The sequence below is a fragment of the Theobroma cacao genome, chromosome 5 (genome assembly GCF_053813885.1).
Source record: "Theobroma cacao isolate CCN51 chromosome 5, ASM5381388v1, whole genome shotgun sequence".
NCBI lineage: Eukaryota > Viridiplantae > Streptophyta > Magnoliopsida > Malvales > Malvaceae > Theobroma > Theobroma cacao.
This window is the reverse complement of record NC_142643.1, coordinates 43,030,908-43,049,365: the sequence shown is the minus strand read 5'-3', so window position 1 is coordinate 43,049,365 and position 18,458 is coordinate 43,030,908. Positions and strand designations below refer to the sequence as shown.

Genomic DNA, 18,458 nt, shown 5'->3' with positions numbered 1-18,458 from the left:
TTCAATGTAGTGCTCTTAACATATCATAGTTTACCAAAATTATACAATTTGATCAGGAACAAAAGGTAGAAAGAAGTGCGCCACATGCATTTGTCTGCAGTAAATTTTGGGAGTATGGGAATGAATTGAGAGAAAAGATGATTATTCTCATTTATAAAAATGAAATTTTTAACTTCTATACAACAAACCCTGCAGGGACTCCTTAACTTTTCTATATTTTTCTCTCCAAAACTCCAACAACCCCATTGACATCAAATGCAAAAATATTCCCCAAAATTCAGAAGAGAAAAAGCCTCTGCGGCTGCCATGTATGGACATATCTCTCAATCTGAATCACTTTCCATACTCCCCATGGCCTTCAATCCTCTAGGTCTCTGCATAATGCCAAACCACATGATTTAAAAAAGAATTAACTACATCTGCAGAATATATTGAAAACTGCAAATCAAATCTCAAAAATTATTGTAGAAATCTAGAGGAAGAGAGACCCAATCATGTACCTTCTTAGAGCTCTTCTTTTCCCTAACTTCATACCTCTCTTGGCACATATCAGTCAACCATGCCCCAGGGCTCACCAGCTACCGACCACCAAAAGATGTCAATATTAGACCAAAAAAGGAAACCAAAGTTCAATGAAATCCACAAGATCTAAATCATCATGTCTCAATCCTGCATCAATCCAAAGAGAAAATTCCTTTCCCTCCAAAAAGAAACCAACCCAGAAACCAATTCAAGAATTTGATATCATCAATTTTCTTTTCCCCATCAAAAAAAAAAAAAAAAAACCTACACATGCTTCAATTACTGAAAGATATGCATAAATCCAGCAATGTTACTTACAAGTAAGCTCCTTTGGATAATCTTGGCTCTCTTTTTAGGCCTTTGAGGGGGTTTACACCCTTTCATTGCCATAAAATCTTCCTCTTTCTCTTTGCTTGACAAAGTGATAAACAGCTTTGGCCACACTAGCCCTTTGTTATCCTCTCCATTGTTACTATCTGCAACCTTCCCATTCTCATCCACCAAACCTACTGATGAGCCCCTTGTTGTGTAGTACCTATCCTCCTTCTCCGATGACAAAGTTTTCCGGTGCTCCGTTGTACCTGACCGGAGTATAGCTGCCTCAGAATTCCTACAACCAAACATACCAAAAAAGAAGTAAATTTCACAGTTCTACCAGTATGCTTATACATTATAAAAATTTTACTTGGGAATTTCTTAACACCGTGTTTGGTTGCAAAGGGACCAAAAAATGGTAGCCATAAAACTAAAATAAAATAAACCAGACAAATTCAAACTTCCCTTCTCTCTACTCCCAGCAACCAAACAGGGCTCATTTTATCGGAAATAAGAAATTCCTTAACCGCTGCTAGGCGGCTGAGACACGGAAATAGTCTTTTTCTTTCTTTTTTTTTTTTTCTGCCCCCCAAAATTCCATAGCCATCCACATCTAATTAGGATAAAAAGTTAAACGAAATTCAATCTTTTCTCAGAAACCAAACAGAAGGATAACAAAAAAATTTTAAAAATATTTGTAAATAACGAAGAAAATCTCATCTTTTCCGAAACCAACAAAAGGGGCCAAGAAAATTTCAGGATTTTTAAAATAAAGAAGCCCAAAAAATTTGATCTTCTTACCTAGTGAGACGATGATTGGGTTGAGAAAAAGGGGAGGATTCCTTCTCTAAAAGCCGAGAAGTGATTCTCCTACGAATTACAGCATTAGATTTATGAGAGATTTTTTGAGGATCTTTAACTCTCACACATCTTAGCCTCTTTCTATTCCCCCACTGTAAAAATAGCTCTGGCTCTATTGTTTTGCATGTTTTTTGGCCCCTCTCTTCTTTCTCCATATCTGCCATCAACAACAACAAAACCAAATTAAATAAAAAAAAAAGTTTCAAACTTTTTTCACCCAAAATAATCAAATTTGAAGAAAAGTGACAAAATTTTGAAAGACCCAAGATGGAATATTTGTTGAAAGAGGATTAAGCAATAAATGGATTTATTATTTTTTTCCCTTGGAGAAAACCCATTTGGGTGGTGGTTTATGCTGTGAAAATCACAGAAATGATGAAAATAAAGTTTGGGTTTTTGCTGTTTTTAAGTAAAAAGTGAGAGAAGAGTCATCAGAGGAGACAAGCTTTAAGGAGAGAGGAATTGGTTGCCAGACCTTAAAGATCTAAACAAATTACACTATAATCTTCAAAAAAAGACCTGAAATTCCAAACAAAAGAGATGTTAATTACCAACTTCACAAAAAAGTCTGGAATAACAAAAGAAGAAGAAGAAGAAGAAGAAGAAGAGAAAGAAATCTTACAGTGATGTACTCTCATCCCAGATGGAAAACAAGAGTTGGAATTATTTTTTCCTAAATTATTGCTTCAGTTTCTCTGTTTTGTTTGTCCAATTGAGGAGTGCTCTCTTCTTGCACTTTCTCTGTTTCTCTTCAGTCTAATTCTATTGTGTTTCTTCTCTCCAACCTTGCTTTGTGAACTGTGAATCCTCTCTTTCTCTTCTCCCTCTGTTTATTATTTATCATCTTTCTCCCCTCGTCCTACCAATACTGAAAATAAAAATAAAATTAGATTAATAGGGACCGTCAGATTTTGAATTTTACGGCTTGATGGCATGCGGGTCCCACTTTAGTTTATTATCAATTTTCATTATTTTTCTTCCATTATAGGAAAATTAGATTAAGCAAAAAGACAAAATTATTTGTATACATATTCAGTGAGTTGGTTAACCAATCCAGAACCATAGTAGGTTGGGTTCAACCCTAGTCAAGTTTTGGGCTAAAAGCTCCGGATTTGGGATTTTAAGCACCTTGATTCCCTTTGGGCTTTCCAACTCCTAAAACCTTACCGAAGACGGGCTTCAGTCCGGTCCTAAATATATTTATGGACAAAAGAATATTATAATAAGATGCCCTTTGTCCTAATAAAATAAAAAGTAGATTAAATATTTAAATAAATTTTTAAATTATATCAAAAAAGTTAATTTAGTTCTTATCCTTTTATTTCATTTAAATAAATTCTTAAATTTTTATTTTTATTCAAATAAATCTCTTTAATTAATTGTTAACTAACTTCCGTTAAGTAATGATACAGTCAATAATTTTTTGTACTATGTTATCTGTCATATAACATGTTGACGCATTATCTTAATAACGTCAGTGTCACGTGACAAATAATGTGACATTAAAAATTATTGACTTGAAATTAAATTTTTTTCCTTTTAAATGTTTAAAAATTATTGATTGGGGATTTAAAATAAAAAATTAAAAAAAAAAAAGACTAATTGTGAAATGTATATATATATATATATGGAACCCTTTATACCTTTGTGAAATGTATTTTTTGTGTATCTTTGATTCTTTAGACTGTAATTACTTGGCATATATTATATTGTTTTAGGTCGGCTAACACTAACAAAATATAATTAAAAATTTGAACTTTTTTCCCGAAACGTTTTATTGCTTATAAGATATGGTGATCGTCTTATCACCGTTACAAATAAAAACAAATTAAAGAAGCTTTACATTATAACCTAAAAGTTATCCTCTTTCTTTTTCCCTAAGTAGGAACCAGCTATTTAATTATAATTTCTTGCAAATAAAAAAATTATAATTTCTTTATGTAATATTTTTTTTATCTTGGAGCTTAGCTTTTTCTAATATGAAGAGAACCAAATAACCATTCACTCATGTAAAACAACAATGACATTATTAATTCTTATCAGCCCTTCAAGCCTAGAGGAATTTCAAATCCTTCCTAGTTTGACTTTAGTTTAACTTCACAAATTTTCAACCAATTTAGTGCAACATTAATTAAGGAAAATTATCTTGATACAACGGGAAGATATTTTTTTATATATAAGTAAACTCATTAATATGAGTAAGGAATAATCTCTTTACAGCATGGAATTTACTGTTATAAAGCTAAAACACCAAATATTGCATCACAAAGAAATAAGCATAACCTCATTTAAAAAGAAGTTTACCAAAAAACTTCTCAAAATTTCCTTCTTGTCTAGAAAAAAAAAACTCTCATCTTCAAGAAGTCAACCGGTATTTAAAAGAAAGCTCACAATCATCTATCATTACAGTAGAATCAACAATGTCCCGAAAAAGACATCAGGACAAAATATAAATTAAATATTACCAACTTTATGATAAGAAACTGATGAGATCGTTCTTCTACAGTACTCCAGCTGATTCGCAATCTTATTGGCATTTCGTAAGGTGTGAATTATCTTTCAATTTAATAGTAAACTTATCGAGTTATGTATTGATATTTTTAATTGTACTCGTGAAGTTTAAAACTTTTGTCCATGACGTATAAAAAAATAATTTAATTTAATTTAATAACAAAAATAAAGCTCTCATGGGTAATTTTGTTTAATACATAAAATTTGGTTGGTAAGTGATGTAATATTGTTTGCTTTTGTCCTTCCAAAGGCACACCACTATTCTTGATACGTGTATATATAAACAACAAAATGAGCCGTTTAAGTCAAACTCAAATAAAGAAAAAGGCTCCAAGTATAGATCCTGATCCTCACTTTCCCAGTCTAGTCCTTTCAGCCGCTACATTTTCTTTTGCTTCCTTAATTTCAAAGCGTTTGAATTTGGAAGTGTGCTCTTGAAAGTTGAAATTCAACCTTAGAATTTAGTGTAAAAACGATCATTTCATTTTAACCAGGAGCTACGCATCCTGGGAACCAGCTTCATCAAGTCATCTTCGGAAGCGTGTTATCTTGACTTCTCTCTCATTCTTGGCTGCTGCCTGAATCATTTGATTATGGTGAAAGACAATCTCTTAGCTGTGCTGTAATTTGTATTTTATATACATATATATATATATATATATATTTTTGAACGACTTTTGTGTTTATTATTTGGGTTTGAGTAAATTTTGGTTGGTTTTTAATTAGCGTTTTTATATTTTCTAGTTATTTTGTAATTTAGATTTGTTCAACTATAATTTTTATATTTTTAAAATGAACTTGTTCTCCTAAGTCTAAGGACTTCATTTTTAAAAGAGTTGCTCTGATTCTTATAGTTTTGTAAGAATATTGAACTTCTATCAGAGAGAGTGTTGGGATTCAATTTTTTCTCTATTTGTTTGTCATTTGACTATGTTTTTTTGTAGTGTTTATTGATCTTAAGTAATATTCTTCAAACTATGTAAAGAATTTTATTAGAATCTTATGATTTTTCATGAAATTGTAATATTCTTGTAAGATTTGATCTTTTTCATTTTTATAGGTTTTAAAATAATTTTTTCTTTTTTGTTTATTTTTTTCAAAGTAGTAACGCTTTTCTACACCATTCTTTATTTAATTTTAAACTCTTTTTCTAGTACAAAGATTTCATAATTTTCTTCACCAGCTAAATTATGTTTGGATTATTGGTCAATGACAAATGTATTGGAGATATGTTAAGTGAATTGGTTGGGCTAGGTTCTTGCCTGTTGTATGTTAGTTGACATATATTTGAAGAATTATTTATCCCTTGTAAATTCGTCCTAATGGTGAATGATATTGAAGAAACGAAAGCTCTAACTGTTTTAGAATCCGTTTTATTGGTTGCAGTGGACCCAACATCATTCAAGATAGCTACCTCGTATGAAGAAGTTGTCAAATTTTTGCAAGTAAAATCAAATGCAAGTGCACTATTTGCCGAAGCAAAAAATAAATAAAAAAACAAGAAAATCATGACAAAAATGCTTCGGTCTATCAACTCTTATAAAGAAGATGAACAAGAACATAAGATTTTTAGGTCATCCAACAAAACTATTGACCTGGATCAAGATAAAGATTACATGCCACCAAAAAAGAATTAAAAGTAAAAAAAGAGCAAAAAAATATATTTATATATATATATATAGATTATCTTCTATGATGAGCTAAGCTAAGCCTGTGGGCAACTATGTTTCTCTCTTGTCTAGTGAAGGCAAGACATATACAGGCACTCCTAATTTACCAACTTGTTTAAAGTACATTTGGAATGATTTTCCCATCAAAACCTTCTATCTTCTTTTATCTTTTTTTTTTTACAATCTGTATTTAAATTTCATTTTATTTTTCATTACTTAACATAAGCTCGAGTATAGACAGAATATAAAATATAATATTGAATTAGTTCGGATTCCATTTCAAATTGGTTTAGATCACTTAATAAAAAACTTGGAAGCAAATTCATTGTATATTTTGACAAATTTTCAAAACAAAATCGTCTTATTTTCTTTGATTACGATCATCTTTCTTACATAAAGTTGAGAATTAAAATTCAAATTCGAAATTTGAATCTATTCTCCTTGAGAATTTCTCAAATATATCAAAGTAATAAAAAGATGAAAGCAAGAGAAAATTAAAAAGTTGAAGATATTTGTACCGTTGCACTTGCAATGATAAGATGAATATAAGGCAGACTAATTCAAAGAGCAGGGGATCCATGCCATTGGTTATTTTCCCAATACCATAATTGCAACTCAAAAAGAGTGCTTAAACTTGTCTGAAGTTAATAATTAAAAGGATGATGCTACTCCAAGTGTTGCTAGCACGAAGTCTTAATGAAGATTGGGTCGTTAGACAGCACTATTCAACACCTTAATATCATTTTCAATGACTTTATCTTTATTTCCGTTCTGTTTGGTGGCAGCTTCTGCCTGTATTCGAAAAGCAGAGGGGGAAATGAGATCATATGATTGGATTGCTTGCTTACAATGGAAGAAAAAGGAGGGCAATTGCATCCGTACATTGCATGCTTTCTTCTATCAAAGAGTGGAAGGACATTAATTTAATTTGATAAGATAACTTATCATACATCTTTTTGTAATGGCACTATTGTTTGCACAGCAAAAACAGAAAAAATAAAAGTAAGTATCTCCTCTCATTTCAATACAATCAAATAAGTAAGTTGGATAGTAGAGATATTCAATATGCAACCCTTTTTTTAACAATTGATTATTAAGTCAAATATTCGAATGTTAATAGTCATGCTTTTGTCTTTCAGTGAAGAAATCAAACTTTCTAATCTTTCTTTTTCAACTTAATTATCAAAATAGAATTATCGAAAACAAATAAGTAATTCGATAAAAGAGGATTATCTTCCGATTTGTTATTTTTTGAATGATAGCGAAATTTGTATTCGAATCGGATTGAGACAACCTGTTATATATGGCAATGGGATACAATGACAAACATAAACAACTGATTGGATGTGAAAAAATGATGATTAATTAACACTCTGGTGGGGTGACTTCAACTAACAAACTAATACCACATGACATAGTTCAATGAATTTTTCAGTTGAAGTGTAAATTAAGCCACAATCATGTGATGGCAACAATCAAAATTAGGGAAAAAATACTTCATTAATTACAAAAAGTAGGATGCAAATAGGTCTTTACACACTTTTTTTTTTTTTAAATAACTCTCCATGTTTTATTTGCTTCATATGAATTTTGTGGATGTGAATTGTGGAAGGAAGGAGATGGTGGCTTTGGAGAAACTTTAAAAATAATAAAAAAAAATGAACAAGATTTTTGTGACCTTAGACAATGAAATTGGGTGTGATGCATGCCTCTGAAACCATTGCTCGTGAACCATATTGTCCTATTGTCACCAAAAAAAAAAATCTAGAGATGAAATTGTAAATGTGAGGTTGAAATGTAGATAGTAACTTAGAGGTTCTAATTTTGAGCCTCTTGATTGGTTAAAATATAAATTGCTTTAATGTCTCGTTTATGGGTTTTATATATCTGCAAAAAAAAAAACATTATTTAAAATTTATAAAAATCATGTCTCGAAAGTAAATATATAAACTTTATATGGTATGATGAATATTAATTTTGTCCAACGGATTAATCACCTTATATATCTCGAACTTTCTCTTTCACTAAAAATAAAATTATGAACAATTATGTACCTCACCTTTAATTATCACAATTGATAAAGGAGAAATAGTTTTTATTTTTATTTAAAAAATGGTTATAAGTAATCAAATGCCATCCTTTCAAAAAGCCATTGATGATTGGGGGCAGGTGATATGATAATTGGTGAATGCCAGTGAATCAATGGGTCCCAACAGCCAACACACCACCCTTCATCTCCAACAAAAAGAATTCAAAATTTTGAACTTCAATAATTATTAATAAAAAACCCAACACCCTGAAATATCTTCTCCTAAACCAAATCTCATAATACAATCTTTTTATCATTATTTAATCTCATCGAATCCCAAGATTGCCATCGGGAATTTAACTTGAACCGCAGAACATGATTTCCCATGGGGTCAAAATAGTCTTTTTGAAAAGACTCCAAAAGTATTTCTTTTTTTAAATGAAAGTTTCTATGGAACTGAGCTGCCCACACTGCCCAAAAAAAAGCGGTAGTTAAAGGAAAAGGGACCCTCCAAAGAATGGCCACAAGAAACCGTTGGCGACAGCTGTATGGCACCTAAAGGTTAAAGCCACCCTGTCCCAACAAACGGGCAGCCCCAAATAGGAAACAATGTGCATGTGGCTGACGCAACGGTCACCTCTGGCAGCGTGCCCGTAACCCTCCTAAATTTTCTCTTGCCCCCATCACCTATATAAATCCCATTTTGTGCCACCCCACCATTGCTTGTCTCGATTTGCTTAGCAACATTTCACCTCCCTCTGTCTCCTCCACACATTCGATCCCTTCCCCTTGCAACAAAATCTTCCAAACGTCAACAATGGAGGCATTCAGGATGAGACTATTTTTGGCCGTGGTGGTCGTGTTGATGGCCGTGTCCGCAGTCCAAAACGTTGCGGCAGCTGATGCCCCGGCCCCTAGCCCTACCTCGGACGCTACCTCCTTCGTGCCCACCGTGTTTGCTTCCCTCGCTGGTCTTGCATTTGGCCTTCTGTTCTAAAACGGTGGTGTTGCTGAGTTACAAAATTTAATTTCCTATCTTCAAGATTGGGGTTTATATATTTAGAGTTCTTTCGTCTCGAGTTCTCTTCTTCGATTCTTTTTCTCCAAAGGGCATAGACAACTTTTTGTTAGTGCATTATGTGGCAGGATTGCGATGAGAAAGAGAAGAAAGCTTGGGGGTGTTTTTGGGTTGGGATTCTGCTTTCTACATACATTTTTTTTTGCCTTGTGACTACTGGTCATTGTATTCATATTTTTCTATATTATTTCCATTTTTAATGTATAATTAATTGATGTGATTTGCTTGTTGGTGACCTAATGAATTATTTGTTTGTTCATAATTTCACTTTATTCTCATTTGTCTCTTTCCTTTTGGGAAGGTTGTCAACTTGGTTCCCCTATCACAGCCAAACATTTTCCATGAAGAGAAGTACCATCACTTTCTTTTGTTTACTCATTCATTTCACAGTTTTGCTCTTGCAATTAAAACTTGAATTTACAAATATAATGGGGAAATTGATTGTGATCCATCACTTTCTTGCAAGCGAAAAAGAATTACAGAGCCCATTGAACTTTTTATATTTACAAGAAAATAAATAAATAAATAATTGAACATCATCAAATCTTCTTGCAAATATATAATAATAAACACTCAAATATTTGATTTATTAATTAGTACACAATGATTTAAAAAGTATGAACTCAAATCTTTTTTTTTTAATAATAGTAGAATTTATTTTAATCAATATGTAAATGCCCTGTTTTGCAATGAGCCGGTATTATTTTTATTTTGTAATTATATATTTCTTTTGGTCTTGCATGGATTTGTGAAGGCTTTCGACACTTTAGCTTGTATTACTAAAAGTATTAGGATAATCTATATAATACATAAATAAGGTTATTATATAATAAATGCAAGTATTAAAAACTTTATTTTTTTGAATAAATTAATATTAAATGTTAAATAACTAAATTTAGTCTCATATTCTATTAAATTTAACTAAAATGATAAGAAACTAAAAATTCATATAAAATTATCATATTAAATTCAATTTTTCCTTATTCTATCATTTAATGAATTGAAAAGAAATAAGTATTAAAAACTCATTGTAGAATTTTTTTTTCCTTGAGTGTTTACACATGAATGCTAACAATAAATACTAAAAGTTATGTGTTGTGAGACTTATAAATAACCAATATAATTTTATGTTTTTGACGATGAATTTTGATATGTCCTTACATTATTTCAAATGTAAAGTCTCCGTGAATAATTCATTTATTTATTTTTATATTCATAAGACATTATTATTATAATATTGATTTCTATGTTTTTTACATCTCATTAATTAATGATTTGAAAATAAACTTTTGAAATGATAAAAATAAATCAATTAATTTTTCATATTCTACTGACCAGTCAATTTAATTAGAACGGTAGAAAAAGGAAGAATCTTATTGATTTCAATCCTTTTATATTTTATCAATTAATGAGTTAAAAAAATAGTTTTTGTTCAATGTAATTAGGTTTCGCACTTAATTTTCTACTAGTATAACACCGTTATAAAAGTAATTTAACTTCTTTAATTTAATAATTTATCTAAAATTTTATGATTATACTAAAAAGCCTAAAACGTTCAGAATAATATGAGAGATAAATTTTTATGATTTTATTATTTATTATTTTAATATCACCCATAATAATACATGCTATATAAAATTGATATAATGTATTAAAAACTTTTAAATTATTTAAAAAAATTTAAAAAAATTTTTATGTTTTTATTACGTTCAATCAAATCTTTATATTTTTATTTTAAATCAATAAATCTTTTATACTTTTTATTTTGAGTTAAATGAACCTTTATTACTAACGATTGATTTAATCAAAATATCATTTGTTATTCTATATTGTTTGACACTAACATGATATGTTAAAAATAAAAAACTTAATAAAAATATAAAACTTATTTAAATATTTTAAATGATTTAAAGACTTATATAAACATTATGCTTGTAAAATTAACATTTCCTTCGTTAATAAAGGCTTTTCGAAACCCAAACAGAGCCCATCCAAGGATGCTTTTGTAATTTCGGAAACCATTGCTATAAGTTTAGCAGTAAACCCTACTGTTCTTCCCTTTAAAACCCTAGCCATAGTCACCCCAGTACCGGCTCTTCTCTTCTCTCTCAATCTGCAGTCCCCCTTTTTTTTTTTTTTTTTTTGTCTGTTTTCCAATTAATGCTCGTCTTCTTCTTCTTGTTGTTGCTGGTTTAGTATTTGCCTCTTGGAGTAGCCATGTGAAAGAAATCGAAGTTTCACATTTGGCTTAGTTAGGAGGCAGAAATCAATTCAAAAACCAAAGATATCGTTCAGATATTTTTGGCCTCAGGCCTTTTGAGGGGACTCTTTGCTTTTCTTCCTCAATTGTCCCCCAAGCAGCCTTGGACATTGTTTTTCCGTTTTCCAATTTCCTCTGTTCTTCCTTCTATTCGGAGTAAAGATTAATTAATTTGCTTTTTATCATGTTTTCCTTTTTCGGTGAATGAATGTATGGAATAGAAATAATGCCTCCAGAATAACCAGAAGGTTAGAATATGATCCGACGCCGTCTTGGTTCAGACAGAGGCTTAGAGCAATTCGAATCCGTTTGAGGGTAAGGAACGATTTTCCTCCGTTCCTTTCCTAGATGTCTTCGAATATTTCCTTCTTTACCCCTTTTCATTTCTTTCTAATAATTTTTTGTCATTATAATTAAGAAATATTTTCAACTATTCCAAAAACTTGAATGAATTTATCTTTTTGTTGTGTTTAATCAGATTTTGAAATGACATTTGAACATGATGTATGTATTTTTCATTTCTTATGTCATAGATGATATTTTGTTTAATGAAATTTTATAATTATAAAAATTTATTTCATTAAAAATAAAAATTTTTAGACTTCACAGGCACACATATATAATTGAACTTCCTAAGTGAAATTAATTATTAAAAAAGGATATAATTCAAATTTATAAACAAGAGTATTATGCCTTGTTTTGGTTTGCATAAATAAAAGTAGCAAATTAGACTACATTATTGCCTTGTTTAGCCAATTGACTGGCTGTGAACATAAGAGCTCTAATACAATCTATCAGAAATCGAAAATAAATATCCAAATTAGACAAAACACAAGTTTCTTGCTGTCAAAGAGTAAAATCAACCCCTCTGACTTAGCCACAATTGAAAATTAAGTATTACTATCTACTGAAAAATGGTATATTGAGTTGCTGCCAACACTATCAGTAGGGCTGGTTAACAGTTTTTGGGTCCAAGTCCGAGCCTATACTTGCATTGATAAAATGAATTACTTGTAAGAAATCTAAACATAATTACAATTTGGAAATATTAACTTTAAAAGAAAAAAAAAATGAAATGAGGTTGATAAGAAAAAAGAAGCCTTCGGCTGTTCTACAATTTAGAATTTTGTCTGTTTCTCTGGCTTTGCTTCTTCTCACTGCTTGGCTTTCGCTTCTTGGCATTGCTTCTCTTTTGCTCTCGATGATCATCTTCTTCTTCCTTGCAAAGTATTTTATAAGCCCTTCCAACGCCATAGCAGTTAGCTTGCTTTGCTGCGGGCTTTCATCATCAGTCCCTACTTCAGTCTCCTTCAGCTTCTCCCACGAGCCACCATCATCAAGATTGTCTTTAATTTTCTCAACCTCCTTAAGAAGTCAAGATCAATGGCAGATTTGTTGATAAAGAAACAATGAAAGAAATAGTTGCTTAGTATGAATACATGGAGCCTTTGATTAATTCCTAATTCTAACTGGAATCAAATTACCCCCTAGATTGGCTTGATAAACGAAGCAAATCATTCTGGCCATGTGTTGATTTTACCAAGTCAAGTGGCTTGAAGGGATGAAGTACAAGTATACCAATGCACTAAAACATTTCATCCGGTAAGCATAATCTTCCTTCAAGTACACTTACTCATTGCTAACGTGTGTTTTTCTTCCAGTAAGCACGTAATGTGATGCATCATGTACCAATCTAAATATTTCTAGTGATTCTTTGTTTCAACATTGTTTGGTTAGACAGACATGAAGGAAAGCCTTGAGATAAACAGGACGGCGTAGTACGGCACCGTTGCAAATGATAATTAACAGATAAAATTTAAATTTTAATATTTTATTAAAGGGGAGTTTTTAAAAGATATATGTGAGAATACAAATTATTTTTTTGATACATAAAATTCATTGCAAATGTCAAATAAATTAAAATTTTTTCATATATAGTTTGTTCATTCGTGCTTTATATTTTAGGTATCACTAATAAATTTGAAATTAACAAATTAATTAATTGAATCAATCTCTCATTGTTGCAAGAGTAGAATTTGTCTATTGATGAATATGAAATATATATATATATATATATATATATATATATATATATTTGATATGCATTTCTATTTTTTTATAAGTAGAATTTGGTAAGAAGATAGGATTCCAATTGAATTCTATGAATAATTTTTTTTGAAATTCTATGAATAATTAAGAGATATAAGCATTTATAATTGTATCCAATTTTCAGGAAATATGTTTTATAGTACAAAATTAAATGGAAACAAGTACCTAAAATTCTAGTAACACATAGACAATATTTCAATAATTTAGGTTATTAAAATCAAATAAAATGCTCGTAAAAAAAAGTATTTTGGGATGTTAAAGATGAATCTGAAATTTAAGTAACTTATTGGTAATATATCAGTAAAATTCTTTCAAAAAAAAAAAGATATCAGTAATTATTTAAATTACTGAAATGACATAGATGATTATTGAAAGAGTATTTAAAAAGTTAAAAACGTATCTAAAATTTTAGTAATTTAGATTTTTAAAATCACATAAAATGTTACAGAAAAAGAATTCAAACACTATTTGACCTTTCAATAACATATATATATATATATATATATATATATAATAACTTTAACATATTAAACCATATAAATAGTTTCTGAAAATATATTTGAAAGGTTAAAAATATCAAATACGAGGTAAAGTAAATAGATTAAATGTGAAAAGATAATCGAAACCCATCTAAAAGAGTAATTAATTATTTAATTTTTTGGAATTTATGTAATTTAACATTTAAAAAATGAAAAAATATATTTATATTAAAATAACGTATGACAATGAGATTATCATAATATCGTTAAATAAAATTGAAACACTGTCACTAAGATGATCTCTGAAAAACATGATTTAATATTAAATCATGATTAAAACATAAAAAGTAGTAATCATGATTAAATCATGGTTATTGATCATGATAATATTCATGAGGCTAGTAAATGAAATAATGACAATGATCAGTGGTTTATCCCAAAAACCCAACATGGAAAGACAATGAAAATCTCATATGATTAAAGCCAATTCAACATGCTAGATTTTAATCAAGGTGTACTTCACTGCAGTTGAGAAGCCTTGCAACAATTGTCACCTTCCCCAAATGTCATCATTTTTGTCCACACCATAAAGTTTTAATTGCCTGTCATAAAATTAAATGGTAACAAGTCTCAGTTCTCTAATTTTATGGGTTAATGGGCTCTCTTCTTGCTAATTAACCAACCAGCAGGAGGTGAAAGCAAAAAGAAAAACAGCCCAATATCACATAGTTCAGCTATTCACACCTCATACTCTCAATTCTTGCAAGCAACTGGCTTTGCCCTCTAACCCAACCTTTCTCTTCCTGTCCCCTGGAGATGTTCAATAATTTATAAAGCAAAATGATTGAAAGTTAGGAGAGAGGGAGAGAGGATATTGCAATCTAGCATGAGTAGGCATGTATTTTTTCAAAGCCTCAAGAAACTAGCTTAAAACCATATATAATATGTGTTGCAGGCAACTAATCTTGTCAATTGGACTGAATGATTCCAAGTTCTAACCAGTTTACATGATTACATAATGTAATATCTTAATTTGTTATAAGAAAACGATGGAAGAGCAATACCTTTATAGTTTCCACTACCCATTTTCTTTTAAGTAAGATGAATTCATTTCTATGATTTAAATGATACATGTTGGATGTTTTATAATCATTTAGTGCTTTTTTTTTTTCTCTTTCTGAACTCTTCCACTGGACAAAGTCAAATCAATTGAATTTGCAATGTAACCAACATGCAATGTCAAGTCCTGCCAGAAAGAAGAAACCTTCGTGCGCTCTACGCAACTTGAGAGAGTGTCCCCGTGGCCCTGCCATGCTAAAGACCTGGAAAAGCTTTGTCTGATCATTTCTTTTCTTTCATATTTGTTAGCCCATCAATTTATTTCTAAGTAAGCAGACGTAAAGGTGGAAAACCAGATACGGTTGGTTCATGGACATAGCCATACAAAATACTAATCAAAGTTGGAGAAACAGTATCTTGAGCAAATGGACCAGGATGCTTGTCGTCTATTTGACACCCCGAACCAAAAGCAATAACAGTCACATGGGGAACTCGTGAAATGAAGATTCCAATCCAAAACAAAACAGCTTTGCATATTCTGAATCTTTTCTTGGTTTGGACCTATTGACTGTTTCTATGCAATTTGCCTTTCCCTACACATGGCAAACCCAACTCACCAACTTGCGTTCTATGCAGGTTCTTCCGGGGAAATACACAGAACCCAACGCATGCATCCAAGAGGGCAATCACATCACCAGTTTCTAGTGAACCCCATGTGTCACCAATTTTTCTTTCTTTTTGATAATTATGCGAAATATACAGCATTCAAATTGTGACCAATGTGGGACATGACTCAATAAATCTAATTTGTTTGGATGCTTTGGTTGTTCAATCAAGTCACTTTCTTTTCCTTTCATGGCCTGTTAAAATATCTTCATGGGACTGAATTTGAGAAAAAAAATAGTTTTTTTCGTGTGACAGCTAATTGGGTGGGTTTAAGTTGATCCATTTTGGCCTGCATGATGATTAAAACCACCTAAAGGAGATATATTATTTGGAAATATTGTCTTGTAATGGACTGAAATCATGAAAAAATATGGACTTATGGATTAAGTTATTATGGCATTGAGGATAAGTATTCTTGAAGACTAAAACTCCACCAACCTGTCTATGTACTTAACAGATTGACTATTAGTTTGATGTTATGTGTATGAGCCACCTCAAATAAATAAAAATGATACATAGAGCAGAAACTACCATCCATAAGAAACTCCTTGCATGACATTTTCCAATTGTCAGCAAATATTTTACTCAGCAAAAAATAAATAAAAAAATTTCATTATAAGCAAATTCTTGACCTTTGAATTCCCTTTTATGCCATTCCATATCTTTGTTTCTTTGTTGCATTTGTTTCCTTCCAAGTCACAAAAACCAATTATGAAGGAGGTTCGGTCATGGCACAATTCTTGGCAAAAACAACACAAGGAAGAAATCTAAATGGACAGCTTGCAAATAGTAATAATAATAATAATCTTGGTAGATTTATATTGTCATGACAATTGCTGCCCTCATTTTGATTCCTTTGATCATACTTTAGCAAGTGCTGGAATTTGTAGACATTTCACTAAGGTCACTCCCACTAATTAAAATTATTCTAAGTATGCCAGCATATCTATTAAGTGACTAAATATAGACACAGCAATATACAAACTCAGGAATACAAACAGGATTCAGAAACTATACAATAAGGATCCATATTACCCTTTATATATGTACAAAAACAGAGACCCTATATGAATCTTGTAGAAACTGGCATAGCAAATCCATGACACTTCACAAACAGTTGATCAAGCAGGTGAAGGGGTCCGGGATTCTCTACAAAGGCAGTGCTTCAGAGACCATCATAGTAACCACCATAGGTTATGCGAGCTCTGGTGGTTGGACCTCCTCTAACTGCAGAAATTGCTTCATTAAGTTTGGTTACATGCTGAACCACTTGCTTCATCCTCTACAATCACAATAATTTGCTTCAGCTAATGGGGGCCAAAATTTGCTCACACCCTTCTAGTACTTTCGATGTACTGTAATTTTGCAAGAAATTGTGTTGCTTTTAAATTTGGACTCCTAAAATGATAGAATGTGTATCCTTTTCAGTCATTGTTTGCATTGTATAGCTAGGAATAGTGGAGATAAAACTATCTATCTCGTAATGTTCACATCAACATGTTTAATTTCAAAAATATCTTAGATCAGTTAAAATTGAAAATTTACTAAGATTCCCAACACAAATCATTGAAATGTTCTCTCCTTTTGTTATTCACTTGCTTGATCATGGCCTCATTTTCTGAGTATGCAATGAATTTTTTACCAGGATCACCAGAAAGAATGATGACACAAACCCAAAAATTGATAAAATTGTGCATAACATCCAGAATTTTCAAGAATTGTAAGAAATTTCATACCTTGTCATCAGCGTAACGCTGGAACGACAGCTTCTGGTTTTGCTGCTGTTGTCTGTGTCTTTGTTGACTTCCCAGTATGATGATACAAAAGGTAGCAGCAGCAACACCGAAAGAGCAGATGGCTCCAATACCAGTTAAGCTCCATTTCCATAAATTAAGGCCGCCAGAATTCTCCTCCCAGGTGACATCTTCGTTCTCAACTTTCTTTTCCACCAAATCTTTCCTTCTTGGGGAACTCTTATTCTCCAAAACCTCACTTTTGTCATCAAAATTAAACGTACCTGCAGAATCAATTTGAGGAATAACTCCCCTAGTAGTGGACTTTGGTGAGTCCATCTTTTGGGTCATGTCGACAGATTCATTGTAAGTTGGTTTCCTAAAGGAAACTTGTGTCTTCACTTCTTTATCAGCTTCAACTGATCCAATATCCGGTTCTTTGATCTTTTCGGGGATCATGGATGGGGTAGAAGTGACACTAATAGGTACCCATGTGGTAGTTTCCTTCCCCAGCGCATTTTCTGGAGCCTTCAAGATTCTTGGCTCCAATGGAAATGAAACTGGAACAACCTGTTTAGGTACCCTCATCGAATTTCCTGATGGTGGACGCTGTTCCATGTCGAAGTAGTCTGTCAGCAAAACAAGTTTTGTGTCAGAACTTCTTTTTCCTCCATGGACCTTTTTCTCACCATCCTGATTGATATCCCGGAATCCATTATCAGGCAGGAAAACCCACTCATGATCAATATCCATTTCCTGGTGTATCATTTTAGGAAATGGAATCTGACCGAATGGGGTGTCAGTATAGGAACTGAGGTAAAGGGTAGAAGGCCTTTTAATTTGATGAGGGAAGGCGTTGAATTATTAGATCAAATAAGATGGCTTTACGTGGAGTTTTGCGTGGAATTTTCACTAATGAGAGCAAAGGCCACCACCACAATGGTGTCCTCTTGCTCTTTGGAGCGAAAGATTGAACCTATCAGCAAGAAAAATATGACAGGGTTAGAGTGCTTATCCTCCTGAGAGGATGACAAATGGAGGGTGGTCCAAGGGACCCACCAAGAGAATGCCTTCTCGTTTAGGGGTTCCTGGATATTTTTTTTTCATTTCTTTAATTGTGGGTGGGTATCATCCATAGATAAAGTTTGATTACAATACCAATACTT

At 31.7% G+C, this 18,458-nt stretch overlaps 3 protein-coding genes, 1 long non-coding RNA gene and 2 other non-coding genes across 9 annotated transcripts; 3 read left to right on the top strand and 3 right to left on the bottom strand.

Annotated features, from left to right (window-relative positions):
• Nucleotides 1–125: 125 nt before the first annotated feature.
• LOC18599868 (uncharacterized) lies at nt 126–2,540 on the bottom strand. 2 transcript variants are annotated; one of them, XM_007030035.3, is made up of 6 exons: nt 2,321–2,540; nt 2,174–2,217; nt 1,639–1,855; nt 841–1,132; nt 501–578; nt 126–374 (listed from the first exon to the last, which is right to left on the bottom strand). In XM_007030035.3, the coding sequence occupies exons 3-6, from the start codon at nt 1,851–1,853 to the stop codon at nt 324–326; spliced, it is 636 nt and encodes a 211-aa protein (XP_007030097.1). In that variant the 5' UTR covers nt 1,854–1,855; nt 2,174–2,217; nt 2,321–2,540; the 3' UTR covers nt 126–323. The 2 variants fall into 2 exon arrangements, with proteins under 2 accessions (XP_007030097.1, XP_088662565.1); XM_088806439.1 differs by lacking the exons at nt 2,174–2,217; nt 2,321–2,540 and having other exon boundaries at nt 1,639–1,862.
• Nucleotides 2,541–8,614: 6,074 nt separating this feature from the next.
• LOC108662271 (arabinogalactan protein 13-like) lies at nt 8,615–9,248 on the top strand. The gene has a single exon (XM_018121613.2). It carries the CDS (start codon nt 8,726–8,728, stop codon nt 8,903–8,905), a length of 180 nt encoding a protein of 59 aa, XP_017977102.1. The 5' UTR covers nt 8,615–8,725; the 3' UTR covers nt 8,906–9,248.
• Nucleotides 9,249–11,227: 1,979 nt separating this feature from the next.
• LOC148762955 (small nucleolar RNA U19) lies at nt 11,228–11,359 on the top strand. The gene has a single exon (XR_016026769.1). It is a non-coding gene; the product is annotated as a small nucleolar RNA U19 (small nucleolar RNA).
• A 112-nt stretch (nt 11,360–11,471) lies between these two features.
• Nucleotides 11,472–11,610, top strand: LOC148762954 (small nucleolar RNA snoR138). The gene has a single exon (XR_016026866.1). It is a non-coding gene; the product is annotated as a small nucleolar RNA snoR138 (small nucleolar RNA).
• Nucleotides 11,611–14,255: 2,645 nt separating this feature from the next.
• Nucleotides 14,256–15,117, bottom strand: LOC148762953 (uncharacterized). Its single transcript, XR_016026509.1, has 3 exons — nt 15,099–15,117; nt 14,579–14,644; nt 14,256–14,436 (listed from the first exon to the last, which is right to left on the bottom strand). It is a non-coding gene; the product is annotated as an uncharacterized LOC148762953 (long non-coding RNA).
• Nucleotides 15,118–16,346: 1,229 nt separating this feature from the next.
• On the bottom strand, nt 16,347–18,301 carry LOC18599866 (uncharacterized). 3 transcript variants are annotated; one of them, XM_007030033.3, is made up of 2 exons: nt 17,296–18,298; nt 16,347–16,786 (listed from the first exon to the last, which is right to left on the bottom strand). In XM_007030033.3, exons 1-2 carry the CDS (start codon nt 18,058–18,060, stop codon nt 16,754–16,756), a joined length of 798 nt encoding a protein of 265 aa, XP_007030095.2. In that variant the 5' UTR covers nt 18,061–18,298; the 3' UTR covers nt 16,347–16,753. The 3 variants fall into 3 exon arrangements, with proteins under 3 accessions (XP_007030095.2, XP_007030093.2, XP_007030094.2); XM_007030031.3 differs by having other exon boundaries at nt 16,347–16,841; nt 17,296–18,294; XM_007030032.3 differs by lacking the exon at nt 16,347–16,786 and adding an exon at nt 16,818–16,957 and having other exon boundaries at nt 17,296–18,301.
• Nucleotides 18,302–18,458: the final 157 nt, after the last annotated feature.

Coding starts and splice junctions, on each gene's coding strand:
- LOC18599868 (XM_088806439.1), bottom strand. CDS start 1,862: ATGGCAGATATGGAGAAAGAAGAGAGGGGCCAAAAAACATGCAAAACA. Junction 1,133..1,638: donor CCCAATCATCGTCTCACTAG/GTAAGAAGATCA, acceptor GTTTGGTTGTAG/GAATTCTGAGGCAGCTATAC. Junction 375..500: donor AAAAGAAGAGCTCTAAGAAG/GTACATGATTGG, acceptor GGCATTATGCAG/AGACCTAGAGGATTGAAGGC.
- LOC108662271 (XM_018121613.2), top strand. CDS start 8,726: ATGGAGGCATTCAGGATGAGACTATTTTTGGCCGTGGTGGTCGTGTTG.
- LOC18599866 (XM_007030031.3), bottom strand. CDS start 18,060: ATGATACACCAGGAAATGGATATTGATCATGAGTGGGTTTTCCTGCCT. Junction 16,842..17,295: donor AGCGTTACGCTGATGACAAG/GTATGAAATTTC, acceptor TTGTGATTGTAG/AGGATGAAGCAAGTGGTTCA.